Raw genomic sequence first — 20,314 nt, 5'->3', positions numbered from 1 at the left:
ATATTTCAAAGGACTGCCAGATTTGATTTAATCTCAGAAAGAGTAGCTTCTGCAAGTAATCCAAAGATATTGGAAATATCTGTGTTGGAAAAGAATGATGTTTGAGTCTCTGGAAAACTGAAATCAGCATTACTGCACAGACCATGGAGAAAAGTCAGTTCTTTGATGAAGAAATAAAATGGTTTTCTGCGTTCTAGTGCACCCTAGTAGAAACAGTGCCAGATGATGAGACAGCAAGTAAACATTTAGCATCTGCTGCTTATTCTGTGCTGGACATTACAGGACCCACCAACTCAAATTTCAGTCTAACCCAATAACAATCCATCAAATGGAAATCATTCGTTTACAACCTGGTTAAGTTAGGTTGAGACGTTAGTAACAAATTATACGAACAAGGGATGCAGATTTTATATTGCCTGTCTCTGCTGCACAGACTCCCACACAGTCCATGCTACAGTTTAATAAGCTAAGAGTTCCAAATTAGGGGGTCCCAAATAGTATTTGGAGCTTCAGTTCAGTTCAGTCGCTCAGTTGTGTCCGACTCTTTGAGACCCCATGAATAGCAGCACACCAGGCCTCCATGTCCATCACCAACTCCCAGAGTTTACTCAAACTCATGTCCATCGAGTTGGTGATGCCATCCAACCACCTCTTCCTCTGTTGTCCCCCTTCTCCTCCTGCCTCCAATCCTTTCCAGCATCAGGGTCTTTTCCAAAGAGTCAACTCTTCGCATGAGGTGGTCAAAGTATTGGAGTTTCAGCTTCAGCATCAGACCTTTCAATGAACACCCAGGACTGATCTCCTTTACGATGGACTGGTTGGATCTCCTTGCAGTCCAAGGGACTCTCAAGAGTCTTCTCCAACGTCACAATTCAAAAGCATCAGTTTTTCAGCACTCAGCTTTCTTCACAGCCCAACTCTTACATCCATACATGACCACTGGAAAAACCATAGCCTTGACTAGATGGACTATGTTGGCAAAGTAATGTCTCTGCTTTTTAATATACTGTCTAGGTTGGTCATAACTTTCCTTCCAAGGAGTAAGTGTCTTTTAATTTCATGGCTGCAATCACCATCTGCAGTGATTTTGGAGCCCAGAAAATAAAGTCTGACACTGTTTCCACTGTCTCCCCATCTATTTGCCATGAAGTGATGGGACTGGATGCCATGATCTTAGTTTTCTGAATGTTGAGCTTTAAGCCAACTTTTTCACTCTCCTCTTTCACTTTCATCAAGAGGCTTTTTAGTTCCTCTTCACTCTCTGCCATAAGGGTGGTGTCATCTGCATATCTGAGGTTATTGATATTTCTCCCGGCAATCTTGATTCCAGCTTGTGCTTCTTCCAGCCCAGCGTTTCTCATGATGTACTCTGCATATAAGTTAAATAAGCATGGTGACAATATACAGCCTTGAAGTACTCCTTTTCCTATTTGGAACCAGTCTGTTGTTCAATGTCCAGTTCTAACTGTTGCTTCCTGACCTGTATACAGGTTTCTCAAGAGGCAGGTCAGGTGGTCTGGTATTCCCATCTCTTTCAGAATTTTCCACAGTTTATTGTGATCCACACAGTTAAAGGCATTGGCATAGTTAATAATGCAGAAATAGTTGTTTCTCTGGAACTCTCTTGCTTTTTTGATGATCCAGTGGATGTTGGCAATTTGAAATCTGGTTCCTCTGCCTTTTCTAAAACCAGCTTGAACATCTGGAAGTTCACAGTCCACATATTGCTGAAGCCTGCCTTGGAGAATTTTTAGCATTTCTTTATTAGTGTGTGAGATGAGTGTAATTGTGTGGTAGTTTGAGCATTCTTCAGGATTGCCTTTCTTTGGGATTGGAATGAAGACTGATCTTTTCCAGTCCTGTGGCCACTGGTGAGTTTTCCAAATTTGCTGGTACATCGAGTGCAGCACTTTCACAGCATCATCTTTCAGGATTTGAAACTGGAAATTGGAGCTTAAGAGGGTTCAAAGAAAGAGGTTCCAAATAAGATTGGAGTGGCAAGAGTGTTAACGAATCTGCCTGCCAATGCAGGAGTTGCAAGAGATGGGGGTTCAGTTCCTAGGTCGGGAAGATTTCTTGGAGTAGGAAATGACAACCCATTGGAAAATTTCATGACAGAGGAGACTGGCGGGCTACAGTCCACGGAGTCACAGAGTCTGACATGACTGAGCATACACGCACAAATAAGATTTGAGCCAAGTGCAAAGAAGGCTTTTACACCATGTAGGAAATAGAGGTGGTCCTGACTGATAGCGGTGAAAGCCATTTATCTCAGAAGAACATGGTCTTCTATTTCAAATGGGGAGACTGGCCTGAAGATCATGTTCACTTTCTGATCCATAGACGGGGGCAAATAGTGCTGGACACTTGTTTATGGGACTGAGGATATCAAGTGTCCAAGAGCATGGCACTTTGAAGAAGAGGACTTTAGATGAACTTGTGAAAGAGGCACGAAGCATGCTGATTTTTTTTTTAACTGCCAAGGAGTCACTGGGCTCCCCAGGTGTCTCAGTGGTAAAGAATCTGCTTGCTAAGCAGGAGACAAGAGTTTGATCCTTGGATCAGGAAGACCCCCTAGAGAAGGAAATGGCAACTCACTCCAGTATTGTTGCCTGAGAAATTCCACGGACAGAGGGGCCTGGTGGGCTACAGTCTGTGGGGCCACAAAGAATAGAACATGGCTTAGTGACTAAACAGCAAGGAGTGACTACTGCAGAAGAGGTCTGCACTGATGAGGATTGGAAAACCCATCACAGGCACACTGGCCACCTTCCCTTCTCCCTCACAGCCCCAGGACACCCTGGACAGCATAGTCACAGTGTCAGAAATGAAGACCATGAGTTACCAAAAACATGGCTCCTTCCTACTGCTGCCAATGTTGAGTGCCAATCTGTCAGAGGCAGAGACCTATGCCAAGTCCTGAGTGTGGCGCCCCTCTTTTGAGAGGGTGTGCCTCTGATTTTTCATAAAAATCAGAAGCACACAATACAACTGTTATATCTGATCCCTTCAATGTTGGATGGGACAGCAGTTTGTCCTCACTGAAATCAATAGATTGAAAAGGAATTTTTCTTCCCAAGGCCCATTATCCTAGGATGTGTCATCTTTCAATAGTTTACAGCGCATGTTGTTCTTGAAAAATAAGCCATACAATATTCCCTCAGAAGAAATACACTCACTCTAAAGTAATGAAAGCTTGACATGGCCATGGCATATAATGAATGGTCTTAACCATTTATCTCTTGTCAAGACTCGGTTGGCTTGATTGGACTTATGAATGGCAACCTGACGACACAGGCAAGTCACCAGCTCAGAAAATGATTTGGCTGCATTGGTGCACCGTCCTCCATGATACACTGTAGGTAATGAACCAATGAGAACACAAGTTATAGTGTCCCTAAGAGCATGGGATCATGGGTCTGGAAATAAAGACATGATAGTAGAATTGATCCTTCTCATCATTACGTCCTGTGACCGATTTTCTGATTTTATGTCTCCTATTCCTATAATATAGGGCTCTCTGGATTGCAGGATGAGGATCCCAGACGGCAAATATTTGCACTAGCAGCTCAATTAGTGTTTTAAGAAATTGGAATCTGTGACTATTTCACACCAACAGACTGGGAGACAAGAAGGACTCAGTCTACAAGTTAGTAATCAACTCAGATTTACTTAAGCAATTAGGGGCACCCATGCACAATGGAGTCAGGAAAAATATATATGAAACACAGAAATTCATATGACATATTTAGAACTTCTGTGTCCAGTGATAATGTCACTGCCAGTGGGAAACTGCACAAACTATTAATATAAATTAACAAAGATTGGGCAATTAATTTCTCAGTAATTATGCAACAAAAAATTTATGTCACTGCACCCAAATGTAATCAGTGGAGCTAAAGTGCAGGCTGAATATAGAAGGGGCATTGCTTAAATGATCGTGTTAAAATGTTCAACCAGCAGAGTTTGGCTGTTTCATACAAAAATAAACACATTTTTTTTTTACCATACAAATCAGCAATTTATCCAAAGGATTTGAAAATATGTATCTACATAAAAATATGCATGAAGAAATTTATGGCTAATTTATTCATAATTGTTAAAATTTTGAAACAACCAAGATGTCTTTCAGTAGGTGAATGAATAAATAAACAGTGGTATATCCAGACAAAGGAATGTTTTTCAAAATTTAAAAGAAATGAGCTATTAGCTATGAAAAGACACAGGGGAACCTTAAATGCATGTTATTAAGTAATAAAAGACAACCAGAAAAGGCTATGTACTATATAATTACAACTCTATGACATTCTGGAAAAGGCAAAATATCGGAGATGATCAGAAAAATCCATGTTTGCCTTGGGTGAGGGCAGTGGAGACAAGATGAATAGACAGAGCAGAGAGGATACTTAGGGCAATGAAAATACTCTGTGCAGTAGTACAATGATGGATTAAATCATTACACATTTGACCAGAATCATAGAATGCACAACACATAAAGTAAAACCTAAGGTAAATTATGGACATTGTGCTATTAAGATATACCAATGAAGATTCATCTATTGTAACAAGTGCACATTTTGGTGAGTGGTGTTGATAACGGGGAAGTTATACATCTGTGACAGGAAGGCGTATAAGACAAAGCTCTGCATCTCCCTCTCAATTTTGTTGTAAACATAAAACTTCTCTAAATAATAAAGCCTTGCAAAAAATGCCCAACCATATAAATGCAACACAGCAAAGATAATAATAAGTTCATTTTATGGACATTTTAAAACCAACACCTTTCACCAAGCAACATATTATGTTTAACTTTGGTTCAACATGGAGGAAAAAATTTACATGGTGTTTATAGTATTTGTATAGCTCATGTCTCTCAAGATAGCCTAAAATCTTCAATATTAGATAGAAATGAGACAAAATTATGGTTTTAAAGTGCTTTATTTTTCATCTCTATTGACAAAGCATTTTATGTTCAAAGAGAATGGATAGTTTCTATCTCTTTTTTTGAATTCGACCATTAAAATATTTATGAGATATCTACTATGTGTAAGTCAAAATAGGGAAATATCTGTTTTCAAGGAGGAAATAAGAATCAGAAAACTGAATTACAAAGGACAAAAGCTCCCCTGACCATTGATACTGAATCATTGTACAAGCCTTGATTTAAATTGTCCTAAATCTATACTCTGATGGCAAAAAGTGAAGAACTAAAGAGCCTCTTGGTGAAAGTGAAAGATGAGAGTGAAAAAGTTGGCTTAAAGCTCAACATTCAGAAAACCAAGATCATGGCATCTGGTCTCATCACTTCATGGCAAATAGATAGGGAACAGTAGAAATAGTGACTGACTTTATTTGGGCTATAAAATCATTACAGATGGTAATTGCAGCCATGAAATTAAAAGACACTTACTCCTTGGAAGGAAAGTTATGACCAACCTAGAGAGCATATTAAAATGCAGAGACACTTTGTCAACAAAGGTCCGTCTGGTCAAGGCTATGGTTTTTCCAGTGGTCATGTGTGGATGTGAGAGTTGGACTATAAAGAAAGCTGAGAACAGAAGAATTGATGCTTTTGAACTGTGGTGTTGCAGAAAACTCTTGAGAGTCCCTTGGACTGCAAGGAGATCCAACCCATCCATCCTAAAGGAGACCAGTCCTGAATGTTCACTGGAAGGACTGATGCTGAAGCTGAAACTCCAATACTCTGGCCACCTCATGCGGAGAGCTGAGACATTTGAAAAGACCCTGATGCTGGGAGGGGTTGGGCGCAGGAGGAGAAGGGGACAACCAGAGGATGAGATGGCTGGATGGCATCACCGACTCAATGGACGTGAGTTTTGGTGAACTCCAGGAGTTGGTGATGAACAGGGAGGCCTGGCGTGCTGAGATTCATGGGGTCACAAAGAGTTGGACACAACTGAGTGACTGAATTGAACTGTAATCTATACCCAGCATATATTTAGGAACAACACAGTTCTTATTTTTTATTCAAATACATCTTTTCAATAATTATTCTCAAAGCATTTTTTACCTCCCGATTCCTCAAGCTGTAGATCAATGGATTTAGCATAGGAATCACCACAGTGTAGAAAACTGAGGCAAATTTGTCTTTATCTAGTGAGTGGCTTGACTTGGGTTGCAGGTACATAAAAGTGAGGGTCCCATAATACATAGTAATAGAAAACAGGTGAGAGGCGCAGGTAGAAAAGGCTTTCTGTCTCCCTACAGCAGAATGCATCCTTACGATGGCAAAGATGATGAACACATAGGATATGAGGACAATGATAAGGGAACAGAAGACGTTGAAGCCTGCAATGGCTAATAACATCAGCTCTTTGACTCGCATGTCAGAGCAGGCCAGAGCGATCAAGGGAACATCGTCACAGTAGAACTGGTTGACCACATTAGGGCCACAGAAAGTCATGTGAAATGTAGCCACTGCTTGTATGAATCCCAGCAGGAGTCCATAAATATAAGAGCTAGTGACCATTTGGATGCAGAGTTTCCTAGGCATGAGAACTGCATAGAGTAAAGGGTGGCATATGGCCACATACCGATCATAAGCCATGACAGACAGCATTAATAATTCCCAAACTGAAAATGTGATAAAGCCACACACTTGAGTGGCACATGCATAAAGTGATATGCTTTTAATTTTACGAAAAGTGTTTACAAGGGTGTTTGGTGTGATGGTGGAGGAACCATAAAAATCCACAAAAGCCAGATGACAGAGGAAAAAATACATGGGTGTGTGAAGTTGAGGACTCACTTGTATCAGCACAATCAAACTAAGATTACCCAAGGCAGTAATCAAGTAGATCAACAATAAAACACAAAAGAAAATGAACTGAAGCTCTGGGTTATCTGTGAGGCCCAAGAGGATGAACTCAGTAACTGCTGAGTGATTGCTTTCTGCCATGAAATAAACGATTCTACAGTAAATTCCACCGGAGCACACACTCTGAATAATCTTGACTTCGTAAGGAAGTGTGAGAAGGTATCCCTCTCTCTCCAGAATGTTATGCTAAATTCAGTTAAAGTAGTATATTGATAAGGACTCTGAATTATGTGTAGACTTACTTGTGAATTTACTGTAAAAAGCATTTGGTCCAGGTGGAAATTCCACTAAGAAGCTGCAAAAGAAGAAAGAGAGACTTTCAATTAAAATTTTATAATTAAACACAATAGCAATGCCTGTGTTGTACTTTTCTTTAAAGAAAAAAAAAGCATTCAGGATATAGCAAAGTGACTTTGATAGCAAATACATTAACATAACTTCTTAAGTTGTAAGTTTCTTTTACAGAACTGTCATTTTATCATTTCATAAAAATATTAAAAATTACCAAAATCAAACATGGAAAGTGAAAGTTAAAAATCAAAATACTAATAGTATGTATCTTTTGGGAACCAGTTCAGTATAATATTAAATTTTCTTAATTTTGTTTATATTCATATTCTATTTTTCAATACATACATAATATTGATATTTAGGAAAATAGCATTGTGAAATTTTCTGGTTATCTTTTGGGAAAATACACACCAGTGAACATTTTTCCAGATTGTAAAATGCTTTTAAATAATTAAGATATATGTTTTTAAGTTCTATCTTGAAGTATCAAATGGTTCCAAGTGAATAGCATTTGGAAAGCATTTAGAAGAACCTCATTTCACAGAAGATTTATACAGACCCAAGGTGGATTCTCAATGCTCAAAAACTGGTACAATTGAATTTGTTCCCATCCTTTCTTAACAGGGCAGAGGATAAGTTAATATGATTTTCCTTTATCACTGTATTGTCTCAGGTTACTTCACATACACCTTATAGATTTTCAAGACAGTAAAAAACATGATAAAAAAAACAAAAAGCTCCTCCCATGTTAAATTTGGATTGACATCCCCTTGAAAACTTATCTTGGTTACTCCTTCCTCTTTCTGTTCCCCTCACCTATTTTCACCTATTTTCAACCAAACTTATTGGAACAGGTATCTGTCCCCAATTTCTCAAATATATCTATAACTTTTTTCAGTCACTAAGTTGTGTGACCCCATGGACTGCAACATGCCAAGCATCCCTGTCCTTCACTATCTCCGAGTTTGCTCAAATTCATGTCTTTGAGTCATTGATGCCATCCAAACATCTCATTCTATCTCACCCTCTTCTCCTCCTGTCCTCAATCTTTCCCAGCATCAGGGTCTTTATCAATGAGGCTGCTTTTCACATCAGGTGGCCAAAGTGTTGCAGCTTCAACTTCAGCATAAGTCCTTCCAGTGACTATTCAGGGTTGATTTCCTTTAAGATTGACTGGTTTGATCTCCTTGCAGTCTAAGGGACTCTCAAGAGTCTTCTCCAGCTCAACAATTTGAAAGCATAAATACTTCGGCACTCAGCCTTCTTTATGGTCCTACTCTCACATTTATACAAGACTACTGGAAAAATGATAGCTTTGACTATGTGGACCTTTGTCAGCCAAGTGATGTCTCGGTTTTTTAATATGCTGCCTAGATCTGTCATGACTTTTCTTCCAAGAAGCAAGCATCTTTTAATTTCAAGGCTGCAGTCACCATCCACAGTGATTTTGGAGCCCAAGAATCAGTTTCCACTTTTTCCTCCTCTGTTTGCCATGAAGCATTGGAACCAGACGTCATGATCTTGGTTTTTTGAATTGTTGAGTGTTAAGCCAGCATCTTCACTCTCCTCTTTCACCCTCCTCAGGAAGCTCTTTAGTTCCTCTTCACTTTCTGCCGTTAGAGTCGCTCTTTGTGACCTAACGGATTGTAGTCCTCCAGGTTCGTCTGTCCATGGAATTTTCCAGGCAAAGATACTGGAGTGGCCTGCTATTTCCTACTCCAAGGGATCTTCACAACTCAGATATGTAGCCTGCATCTCTTATGTCTCCTGCATCGACAGGCAGACTATTTTACCTCTAGTGCCACCCTGGAAGCTCCATTTATAACGTATTAAGCTGCAATCCACCTCTCTTTCCCATTAAAAAACAAAAAAATCCCTGAGCATGTTTATTATCAACTTTCCTATTCTCAAATCCAATGAAACCTGCATTTTGTGGCAGCACTGTAGCACTGAAGTCTATTGAATACAAGTCTGGGTTCTAAAGCGAAGCAGTCTTTTGAATTTATTTGCCCATTTGATTCTCAACCTTGGAGTCTGTTCCTATTACCATACCTTAGATGGCATGTTCTTCATGTTCTCTCCAAAGCTTCTTCCTCTCATTTTGATACCTTCTTGATCAATTATCCAGTCTTATGTGCTCAATAGACATCTATATGCTGATTATGAACAAATATATTAATAAATTGTTTTTCCAACTATCTTTTTTTCTGCTCCACCTTTATACATCTAAATATCTCTCAGAAATTGCCATTTAGATATTCACCAAAAGTATTGCACACAGAAAAGAACTTGACATTTTTGCACATGGGACCCAAAACTCAAGGCTTGGAATATATATTTTCTAGTGCAATGAACGGGCTTCCCAGATGGCATTAGGGGTAAAGAATGTGCCTGCCAATGCAGGAGACATAAGAGATGTGGGGTCGATCCCTGCGTAGGGAAGATCCCCTGGAGGAGGAAATGGCAACCCACTACAGTATTCTTGCCTGGAGAATTCCAAGGACAGAGGAGCCTGGCGGGCCCTAGTCCATGGGGTCACAAAGAGTCTCAATGAACAGTGCCATTATCCATTTGCTCTCCAAGTCAGAGAGCAATTCTTGTACTATGCTTTCCTGATCCTCATGCCAATGTTCAATTTGCCCCCTTACTACTGATAAAGAATCTGCCTGGCAAGGCAGGAGACCCAGTAGATGCGGGTTCAGTGCCTGTGTTGGGAAGATCCCCTGGAGAAGGAAATGGCAGCCCACTCCACTCTCCTTGCCTGGGAAATCCCATGGACAGAGGAGCCGGGTGGGCTACAGGTGGGCTATCCAACGAGTCAGACATGACTGAGTGACTAAACAACACCACTAACAATTTTATCCCTTACACAATTTTCAAATTTAGTCATATATACTGCTTTATCAGTCCAAGCACAGTGATGCTTTGTTTGTTTATTTATTTATTTATTTTTGCAAATAAAGCCTAACTTTTAGTCTTGCCTCCAGTTGGTCTTATTTTTCTCTGTTCCTCAATTTTCAGCTTATTTGAAATTTTACAAAAGCTTTATTCTTATTTTCTCCTGATTAAATCCTTCAGTGTCTCCCCATCACCGTTTGGATAAATTACAAGTTCCTTCTCACAGCTAACACAACCCTTGAAAACTTCATTTCTGCATCTCAGATCAGGTGCCTCCTGAAGCATTTTTTGTCTAGTTTCTAAGTCAGAGGTATTCCAAATTGCAGTATATATTTAAATATGAGACAGAATTTTATACATCCTTTATTCTCTTACTAGAACACTTTTCCTCTGCCATCATTCATTTTATTTGTCTGATTTTCCTTCTACTTAATTTTCTCTACTCTATTCAATCACTTCCTCTTAGAGGATTTCAAGGCAGTTTAAGTCCTCCTCATATATACATTCTTGCAGCCACTGATTCCTTCATAATACTTACCACACTATATTGAAGACAATTATCATATGTTTATAACACATCCTAAGCTTCAAGTCCTTTTGGCAAGCAATAATATTTCTATTTTATGTTCAAATTAATCATTGCCTCCACTGTACCTAGTATACAGAAGATGGTCAATAATTATCCTTTAATGATTAAGTGGATAAAAGTTATATTTTTGTAAGCCCAAATTCTTTCCCAGTAGCAGGGATTGAGCACATTTTTCTACTACCTGATGCTTTTCAATATTCAATATATCATCATTCAATTCATCAGCAAACCCCTAAATAGTTCGGTGTACCTGAAAGAAATCTTTGTGAGGCCAGTAACATTTTAAATTACCTGGGTATTTATGAGACAACTTTGTATTTTGTGTATATAGTCCCTCAGGGAAATTTCTTTTTGTACTGTATTCATTTTAATAAACATTGAAAGACAATATAATTATACACACAAGAACACAATTATTTAATGTTTAGTAACTGGGGGAAAAACTATTTCCTATGAGATGGTAGATCACTTTTTCAACTATGTTTAGTCAAAGAATCTAGAGTAAGGAAAATTTTAATGATATCTTTTGGGAAAACAATTTGATTAGTTGCTATGTCTGCTTTGATTATTTGTTTTGAAGTCTGTCACATTGGCTTTATATTAAAATTATAAATTTATTTAAAATAAATGTTACATCTATGGGTCTTGTATTTTTTTTCTTAATTGGGCCTTGTATTTAGTAGCAGTTTTTGGAAACCATTGTATAAAATTGACTTTCCCAATAAGTAACTTTTATTCCTTCCTTCTGAGATTAATGTTCAAATCAATAGTATGATTGACATTTCAGTTCAGCTGCAAAGATTAAAACAATATTCATTTATTTCTCTTCAGTATCTAGAAGACAAAAACATACAAATCATAGGTCAGTTGACATTTCACAGAAATATAGACCACTCCATTCACAGCTTGCTTTAGATGTACAGCCAGATGATTCCACATGTCTAATAAGAAAAGATAATAAGAGTTTTGTTCACATAATTGGGCTTTCTAGGAAGAGAAGGGTGAATTCCCAGTCTGATCTGAAAATATGGCTAGGAGGAGCCAGTAATGGTCATGGGGCTTGAGGTTTTTTATTGTGATGAGTGAGTGGGACTGAGTGAGGATTCCCACGTGCAGGAAAAGACTTGCAGGGTCTGAATCTTCTGCAAAGGAAGGAGCAGTGGGCTCCTTACTCCAGTTATGGACTAAACAGACACAAAGTGGTGAAGCTGGAAAGCTGTAACTGGTCCAACAGGAAAAGGCAGAGTGAGATACTGCTCTCCACACCTCTTTTTTAAATCAGGCTCCCCATCCTGGGATATCAGAGATGAATTTTATAATCATGTGTTTGAATGCATCCTTTTCTGTCCCAAAGAAGAAAGAATCTTTCTGTGATATAGGGTAAGATTATCTGTGCAATAAAATAAAGGGATCGAGTCAAGGAAGAGTGAGAAACAAAGTTCTCTGAGTTGGGAGTTGACTGAGGTTTGGACAAAGGCACCCAAGAGGATGTGCCCTCGGGGCTGCACCAGCCTCTCTGGTGAGCAGGCACGGCCAGTGGAGACAGCGTCCTGACCAACAAGCCCCTCAGGAGCCTGTGCCAGGAGTCTGGGAGGTGAGCCTGGGCAACATTCTGACCATGTCTCAGCACAGAGTCCGTCAGCTTGTCATCCGAAATCTCCCAGGCCATGCCCAGCACACGCTGGTCCACTAGTGGTCTCCCATGGGAGGAAGGGATGACACCCAGATTGAGGAATGGCAATACTCAGAGCCCACAACCAACAACCATCCCGGACCATGGCCAGCCTCCACCCAGGGAGGGCCCACCCATCCTCAAGGAGACACTGGTGTCCAGGGAGCCTTAGTCAGGAGCTTGTTTTAAATGAAACATTCTGAATCCCTTGGGAAAAAAAAAAAAAAGCTCGCTACATATTACTTACTTTATTTTTTATTCCTGGGCTGTTGCCAATGGCCTTGCTGTCTAGCCTGCCACATGGAAACTTGCATACAGAGAGATCTGTGGCCCCACACAGTGGAAGCGAGCAGTGGCTGCTGATAAATTTGTCTTAGACTTTCTCCAACTGGGCTAAGATGAAGTCCTTGCAGTCTAACATATCCTGATGCACTGGATTCATGTCGTGAGGCAACAGGGAAGGGCACTGGAAAAATTTCAGGTGAAAAGGCATCTGCCTTTCTCAAATATACTACAAATTGGGGAAAATTTGGGGGGCTTGGATTGGCTCCCGAAGAGCATGTCTGAGGTTTATATGAAGACTGGCCTCACCCTGCTTTTTGGAACCTTGTGATTGTGTATATGCTTGCTCTGTTGTGTCTGGTTCTTTGCAACCCCATGGAATGTAATCCACCAGGCTCCTCTGTCCATGGAATTTTCCAGGAAAGAATACTGGAGAGGGGTGCCTATTCCAGTGGTAAAGAATATGCCTGCAATGCAGGAGATGCAGGAGTCATGGATTTGATCCCTGGGTTGGTAAGATCTCCTGGAGGAGGAAATGGCAACCCACTTTAGTATTCTTGCCTGGAGAATCCCATGGACAGAAGAGCCTGGTGGGCTAGAGTCCACGGGGTCAGAAAGAGACACGACCAAAACAAGTGGACACACAGGCAGGCTTATATATGTAATCCCCCTTTTCTGGTACTGTGTGTATGCAGGTGTTGAAATATAATGGTGTACACTTGAAACTTTTATAATATTGTAAACCAATGTTACCTCAATAAGTAAAGAATGTAAACATGCCAGTTCCTTTTACACTAATGGGAATTGTGCCTTGAAGCAAGAGGCTGTATCATAAACCATTTTTAAAATGCATTTCAACTTTGAATTACCTTTCATAGATCATCACCATGGGTCTATAATATCTTGAAACATACTTGAGAAGACCCGTCTTAGGAGTACATAGCACGTAGTACATAGCGATGCAGGCACAGTGGAATCTGTGGAAGTGAACCGGAATCTGACAGGTGCTGGCTCTGATTTAAGGCTTCTCTGCTTGGGCCAGGAGACACTTCAGGCACAATAAAAGTGATACAGTGGGCACAGAGGTTGGTTTTCCTCTGTCATGCCTGCAAAGTACTTACCTCCCAACATGAAGTAATGAAATCGAGTCTAACAGAGCTATATTTATCCTCCTAACTTAAAAAAGTTGAATACTTGAGAAGAGGCCTTAATATGTTCATTACTGTGGCTGTAATTTTAAGGCTGATCATAAAGTTATTAACAAATAAATATATAGCCATTTAAAAATAGTATACAAAATTGCCATTTAAAATTTTCTTAAAAAGTATAGTATATTGCTTTGTAACAGATTGTGGCAAATGAAAACTACAATCTTTGTAATAAGCCCTTATAAAGAAAAGGCAATTGTGTTAAAATAAACTTTAGGGAAGATGGATGAATTGTTTTGTTTATTTTCTTAAGGAAACATATATTACTTTTAGGTATTAGTGGTGAGAAGTTATAGCCTTTTAAAGTTACAAAGGATTATGAATCAAAACATCAAAATAAGAAATGTGTTAAAAATATTGTTCAATTAAAGCATTAGATAAAAATTAAATAGTAAATGCTAGATTACTTATTTAACTTTTTATTTTAACATAAATTCAGAGTTTCAAGGAAAGGTGATAATACATTGCGAAGAATTCTGGTACAACCTTTGCCCATATTCCTTAAATGTTAACCATTTTAACACATTTTTTTCTTTGAACTTTTGATTGTCAAAGACATGATACCTCTTTATTTTTATAATATTTATTGTCTTCTCTCTAATTATACAAACAATATTTTTCATTGCACACAAATAGAAACACAGAAAATCCTAAAGTAAAAATTAACCATCGCCTATAATCTCCATTCTCAGAGATAACCTTCATTTGCTTTTACCCCAGTACCTACTTTTTCTTTAGTTTTTCTTTATTATTATTATTTTTTTTGTTTGTTTTTAAGTTGAATTATAGAATGCTCATTAAAAGGAGTGATGCTGAAGCTGAAGCTCCAGTGTTTTGGTCATCTGATGTGAGAGTTGGACCATAAAGAAAGTTGAGCGCTGAAGGATTGATGCTTTGAAACTGTAGTGTTGGAGAAGACTCTTCACAGTCTGTTGGACTGCAAGGAGATAAAACCAATCCATCCTAAAGGAAATCAGTCCTGAATATTCATTGGAGGGACTGATACTGAAGCTGAAGCTTCAATAATTTAGCCACCTGATGCAAAGAACTGATTCATTGGAAAAGACCCTGATTCTGGGAAAGATTGAAGGCAGGAGGAGAAGGGGGTGACAGAGTATCAGATAGTTGGATGGCATCACTGACTCAATGGACATGAGTTTGGGTAAACTCCCGGAATTGGTGATAGACAGGGAGGCCTGGCGTGCTGCAGTCCATGGGGTCACAAAGAGTCGGACACGACAGGAACTGAACTGAACTGAACTGATGCAAATAGTTGACTCATTGGAAAAGTCACTGATTTGGGTGAAGATTGAAGGATGAAGGAAGAAGGAGAAGAGGGCATCAGAGGATGAGATGACTGGATGGCATCACTGATGCAATGGACTTGAACTTGGGCCAACTCCGGGAGATGGTGAGGGACAGGGAGCCCTGGGATGCTGCAGTGAAGGGGATCTCAAAGAGTCAGACACAATTGGGTGACTGGACAATAATAACAAAATAACTGGCTTGCAACACTAGGTTGGTTCCATCCGCACAACCTGGTGACTTGCCAGGAGCCAGCACACGAGATCCCACCCATGACAAGGTCATGAGGAGAAGACCTGACAAGCAAGGCAGATCAGGACTTCAGCGATTTCAAAAAGCTGCCCCGGCGCTCACCTTAAAGATGATCTCTGTCTTTCTGATGCTTGCTGTTTTAGACTACTCCCTAATTTCTGTGACACAGGCAGAAGGCCTTCCCCGATCTCTCTCCAAACAGAATCAACTTAGAACGTTAATCAATATGTCCCCCAGACGGTGGTATCCTATAAGATAATCCAGGAAGACAGGAGTGTTTCGATTTAGACCCCTTTGCTGGCATTCTAGCCTGCTTGGCAAATGTGTACTAATGCACAAGACTGCTCACAACATCTTAATCATAAACAGCATAAAGAAACTGATCACACAAAAGGCTCTAATCGGCACAGAGTCCTTCGGGGGTGAGGAAGCCCTATTAGAGAACACAAAAATATTATTCTAAAAATGGTGATAGTTAAAGATTTAGAAAAATAAGAGTTTAGAATTGTTCATTTTAACCAGGAATGCTAAACAGGGGCTGCCTCACTTGAGCTGCAGTCTTTGTGTGGTAAACATTTTAGATAAATTGAACTGATAACTTCTGCAAAAGGACTGACCTTTGTGTTCATTACAGAATAGATCACTGAAGAAAACAGCTTTGCATTCACCTAGGTCATAAAATGTCAGTAGGCCCCGAGGCCAGAAGATAATGTACAAGACTCTCACAAAGAAGTATGCAGAAAACACCCTGGTTTCATGTAGGACAAGCTGATGTAATATTAAACTATCTTCCGCTTAAAAATGTACTAACTTAGAATATAAAAGCTACAGTAAAAAATAAAGATTTGCCAGACTCTGCTGCACACCCCTAGTCTGGCCTCTCTCTGTCTCTCTGTCTCTCTGTCTCTCTCTTTCTCTCTCTCTCTCTCTCTCCCCCCCGCAGACTTGGCCCTATCAAGCCTGGTCTCATGTGTCACGTCTCTCTCTCCGACGCTGTTCATCCTGAGGGTACCCCCTGGATCCTGCCGAGGCTGGACCCCGGCAGTGACTGAACACTCTTATACGTTACAAAACAGTCACCATGGTTTGTCCAGTTACTGTCTGTTACCATGCACATGTCTTGCAACGTAATTGAGTTTATTCCCCATGCTGCTGCGTTTCACACAACGACTCATTTATTTTGTAACTGGAACTTTGCCCTTCTTAAGATCTCTCACCTCGTTCACACATCTCCCCACTCCACTTTCCTCAAGAAACTGCTTATTCCCTGTTTTATTGTGTTAATTTGATTTTTAGATTTCACATGTCAGTTGAATTGTATGGCATTTGTCTCTTTCTATCGGACATTTCACTTAGCATAATACCTCCTAGGTTTATTCATGTTATCACAAATGACAGGATAAAAGGAGGGAAAAATATATTGAACCCAGCAGGTGTGAACAAAACAGCTTTTTGATATATTTGTAATGGGTTTCATGACAGGCCAGGACAACCAAGAGGATATCATCACAGTAGAAGTGATTTATTATGTTTGAATGACAGGAAGATAGGTGGAATGTAAGAATTGCTTGTAGGAGTCCCACAGAGAAGCTATATAGATATGTGCTAAGCACCATCTGAATACAGACCTTTTTGTTCACAACAATGGTATAGAGTAAAGGATTACACATGGCCATATACCTGTCACGAGCCATGACTGGGAGCAAATAAAATTCACAAACCACAAGCCTGATAAAGCAAAACAACTGAGTGGCACAAGCAGGTGAGGATATCCTTTAGCTTCTTGGAGGAAGTTCACCAGAGTGTTAGGAATGACCGAGGAGGTGTAGCAAAAATCAACCAGAGCTAGGTGGTAAGGAAATAATACACAGCTGTATGAAGCTGAGGACTGACATGAATTAGCATGATTCACCCAAGATTACCCATGACACTAATTAAGTATATCACTGAAAAATCCCAAAAAGAAGGACTTCAAGCTCAGGACTGTCTGTGAGTCCCAAGAGGTTGAATTCAGTTACTTCTGAATTATTGTGTTTGGCCATGAATTGCATATAGAAGCATATCATACTGTTATCTCCAGAACATCCACTGCAGATAATCTTTCACTTTGTGGATTAAGGACTTCACTCATGCTTATTTTATGGTGACCATATTGGAAAGATAAATCCTCATTGGTCAATGGCCCATTCTCAGATTTCAGTGCTGCCTGCTTTGGATTTGAAGGGATTTGCTGCAGGCAGGAATTCCAACACACTGAGTAGTCAGGATACTTGTTAAGGAAGACAGAATATCTTGCATTAAAGTATAGGATATCATGTATATGAAATTCCAGCATCATAGCTAGTATAGCAGGGTAAATATTTCAAGAGTTAAAGAGATGGCTGTGAATATATTAAGAGTAATATATTAAGATGAAACACTAGGCATTTCAACTAGAATTAAGACAATCATGACTCTTACTAAATATTATTCTTAATGTGCTAGCCAATGCAATGAAGGAAAGGGTGAAATATAGTAATATATAAAGTATGAAAGTGTATCTAAAAATGTTAGTGAAAAGATAATATTGGATTTTTTTATGATTGTGACAATGTCTTCTATTACAATGCTATGTAATGAAAATTATAACATAATTTTCACAAAAATGTGAAACTTCAAAGAAAAGTGAAAACAGTTTTCAGAATTCTACCTCACATGATAAACAAAACATTTAAACATAAAGCTTAATTTAATATTGAGCTTAGCAATATTAAATTGCTGTATTCATCTTATATATTCATGTGATTTATATTTCAGTCAAATAAATTCATAGTTTCACATTATTTTTGGTAGAATGACATTTAGAAAATAGATTCATCTATAGTCTTGATCTTATGATAATAGATTTAGTGTTTGTTATTAGCTTCATCTTCACACTGTTGAAGAGATGGAGGCATACACAAGTGTCTGAGATGTTTTGATTCCTCAAAGGTCAGGCCTAGCATTCAGATTCGGGCTTTCAGACACCAAGGATCATGCTCTTTAATTGAATAGCTGTGCAATGGTAAAAGTTCCATCTTGCCAAGACAGGACAGTGTGAATTCAAAGACGTTAATTACAGGCTTTGAGTATATAGGATAAAGACTCATGATTTGCTGCAGGAACCACTGAAATGTTCAAATAGTGGATAAATGTGTCTAAAGAAAAGACAAAAAAAGAAACTTTTGAGAACTGTAGATTAAGTCAACCCTGTATCTCTATGATTCACCAAAATATACACTGTATTTACACTCTCTGGTTATGCTTCATTAAACATTCAAATGGCACACACACACACACACACTCACACATATGGTCTTAACAGGTGGTGCTAGTGATAAAGAATCTGCCTGCCAACTCAGGAGATGCAGGAAATACAGATTTGATTGTTTGGTCAGGAAGATCCACTGGAGAAGGAAATGACAATTCACTCCAGTACTCTTGCCGGGACAAGTCCATGGACAGAGCAGCCTGGTGGGCTACTGTCCACTGAGTTACAAAGAGTCAGACACAGCTGAGCAAATGAGTGCACACACACACATGTTCATTAACATATATTAAAATGATATGCAAACTTCAAACTCAAAACCATTTTCTGTGTAATTGCAAACTTTTAAATTATCATTACACTTATCTGAAATTATACATGCATACCTGTATATCTATATGTATCTATCTATCTATATCACAGTTATCTGTTGTGTACATTAATCCTCATTTATAATTTGGCCTCTCAAGTATAGTATGGTTGGGGCTAGAATTCAGGTTCTTTAGCAAGAGAGATGATGTGCAAATGCTTATGATTTATTATTACTCTTTTGTGTATTCAATATTTAGAAGACTCCAAATTTTGTAATGCTGTCCTTATTTAACTGACAAATAAGCTACAGGAAGCCCACACACAGTTCAAGTCCATCCTTTGACTACAAGGAATGTGTTCTTTTCAGAACTAAGCTGCATTGCCTAATGGTTCATCATATTATAAACTATACCTTACCCATTAATGACCAACTTACCTAAGATCTGCCCAGCATAATTGCATAGGATCCTTGCTACTGGAAAATGATCTATAATGTTTCAATTATTTTGTGTATATTAATTTAGAATATATGATACCCCTGGGATTCCATTCTTGAGTTACACCTTTTTTGATACCTTGAAAAAATATAACAAGATCTCATAGGCTTTAAAAAAAGGAGTTCACTTAAAAATTAGTCTTCAGAGATCAGACCAGATGCCAGGCCATGTTAAATCAGTGACTCAGGTAAACTTAGGATGTAGTATTGTTCTTCTCAACAAACACAATTTGAAAAAAAAAAAAATAAAGACAATTTCTTTTTTTTTTTTTTTTAATTTTTATTAGTTGGAGGCTAATTACTTTACAATATTGTTTTTGCATCATCAAGGCAATTTCTTAAATGTATAAATATGGAGCAGTTTTATTAATTCATTAATTAATTTAAAATTATTTTTATTGAAGTATACTTGATTTATGGAACAGTTTTATAATGTTATATTTTTCTAAGAAACTAGCAAATCAGGGAAAGAAGTACAATGTGCATCTTTGCTCTTCACATGGGATATGATTAATGGAACTGGAGAATCCTGAACCAGGGATTTTAAAGTGATGGAAAGGCGAAACCTTCGTCCTATAACTAGTTGTATATCCAGATAATGGTTTGTTATGCAATTATTCATTTGAGAAATAAAAAAGATTGGTATAAATTCCTATGGAACAAAGAATTATTATTTTAATATAATTTCATTTGAAAATGAGAGAACTGGCAAAATTTTCTAATGGACACTTTTATATCTGAAATCTCATTCTAAGTGAAAACCTTTAGAAAATTTTATTACACAATGAACAGACATGTAGAAATCCAGTATTATGAATAGGCATTTTGGTAGCTTAAAAGAAAAAAATCAGACTGTGAGGAAAATTCTGTTTTTATTTATTTAAG

General features: G+C 38.6%; 1 protein-coding gene across 1 annotated transcript; it reads right to left on the bottom strand.

Moving 5' to 3' along the window:
* Positions 1-5,977: 5,977 nt before the first annotated feature.
* LOC136175992 (olfactory receptor 5AL1-like) lies at positions 5,978-6,919 on the bottom strand. The gene has a single exon (XM_065946168.1). The coding sequence runs from the start codon at positions 6,917-6,919 to the stop codon at positions 5,978-5,980; it is 942 nt and encodes a 313-aa protein (XP_065802240.1).
* Positions 6,920-20,314: the final 13,395 nt, after the last annotated feature.

Source organism: Muntiacus reevesi, chromosome 9, assembly GCF_963930625.1.
Source record: "Muntiacus reevesi chromosome 9, mMunRee1.1, whole genome shotgun sequence".
NCBI lineage: Eukaryota > Metazoa > Chordata > Mammalia > Artiodactyla > Cervidae > Muntiacus > Muntiacus reevesi.
Note: the sequence above shows the minus strand (reverse complement) of the source record. Positions and strands in the feature narration are given on the sequence as shown.

Excerpts from the sequence above, each read along its gene's own strand:
- LOC136175992 (XM_065946168.1), bottom strand. The coding sequence starts at position 6,919 with ATGGCAGAAAGCAATCACTCAGCAGTTACTGAGTTCATCCTCTTGGGC.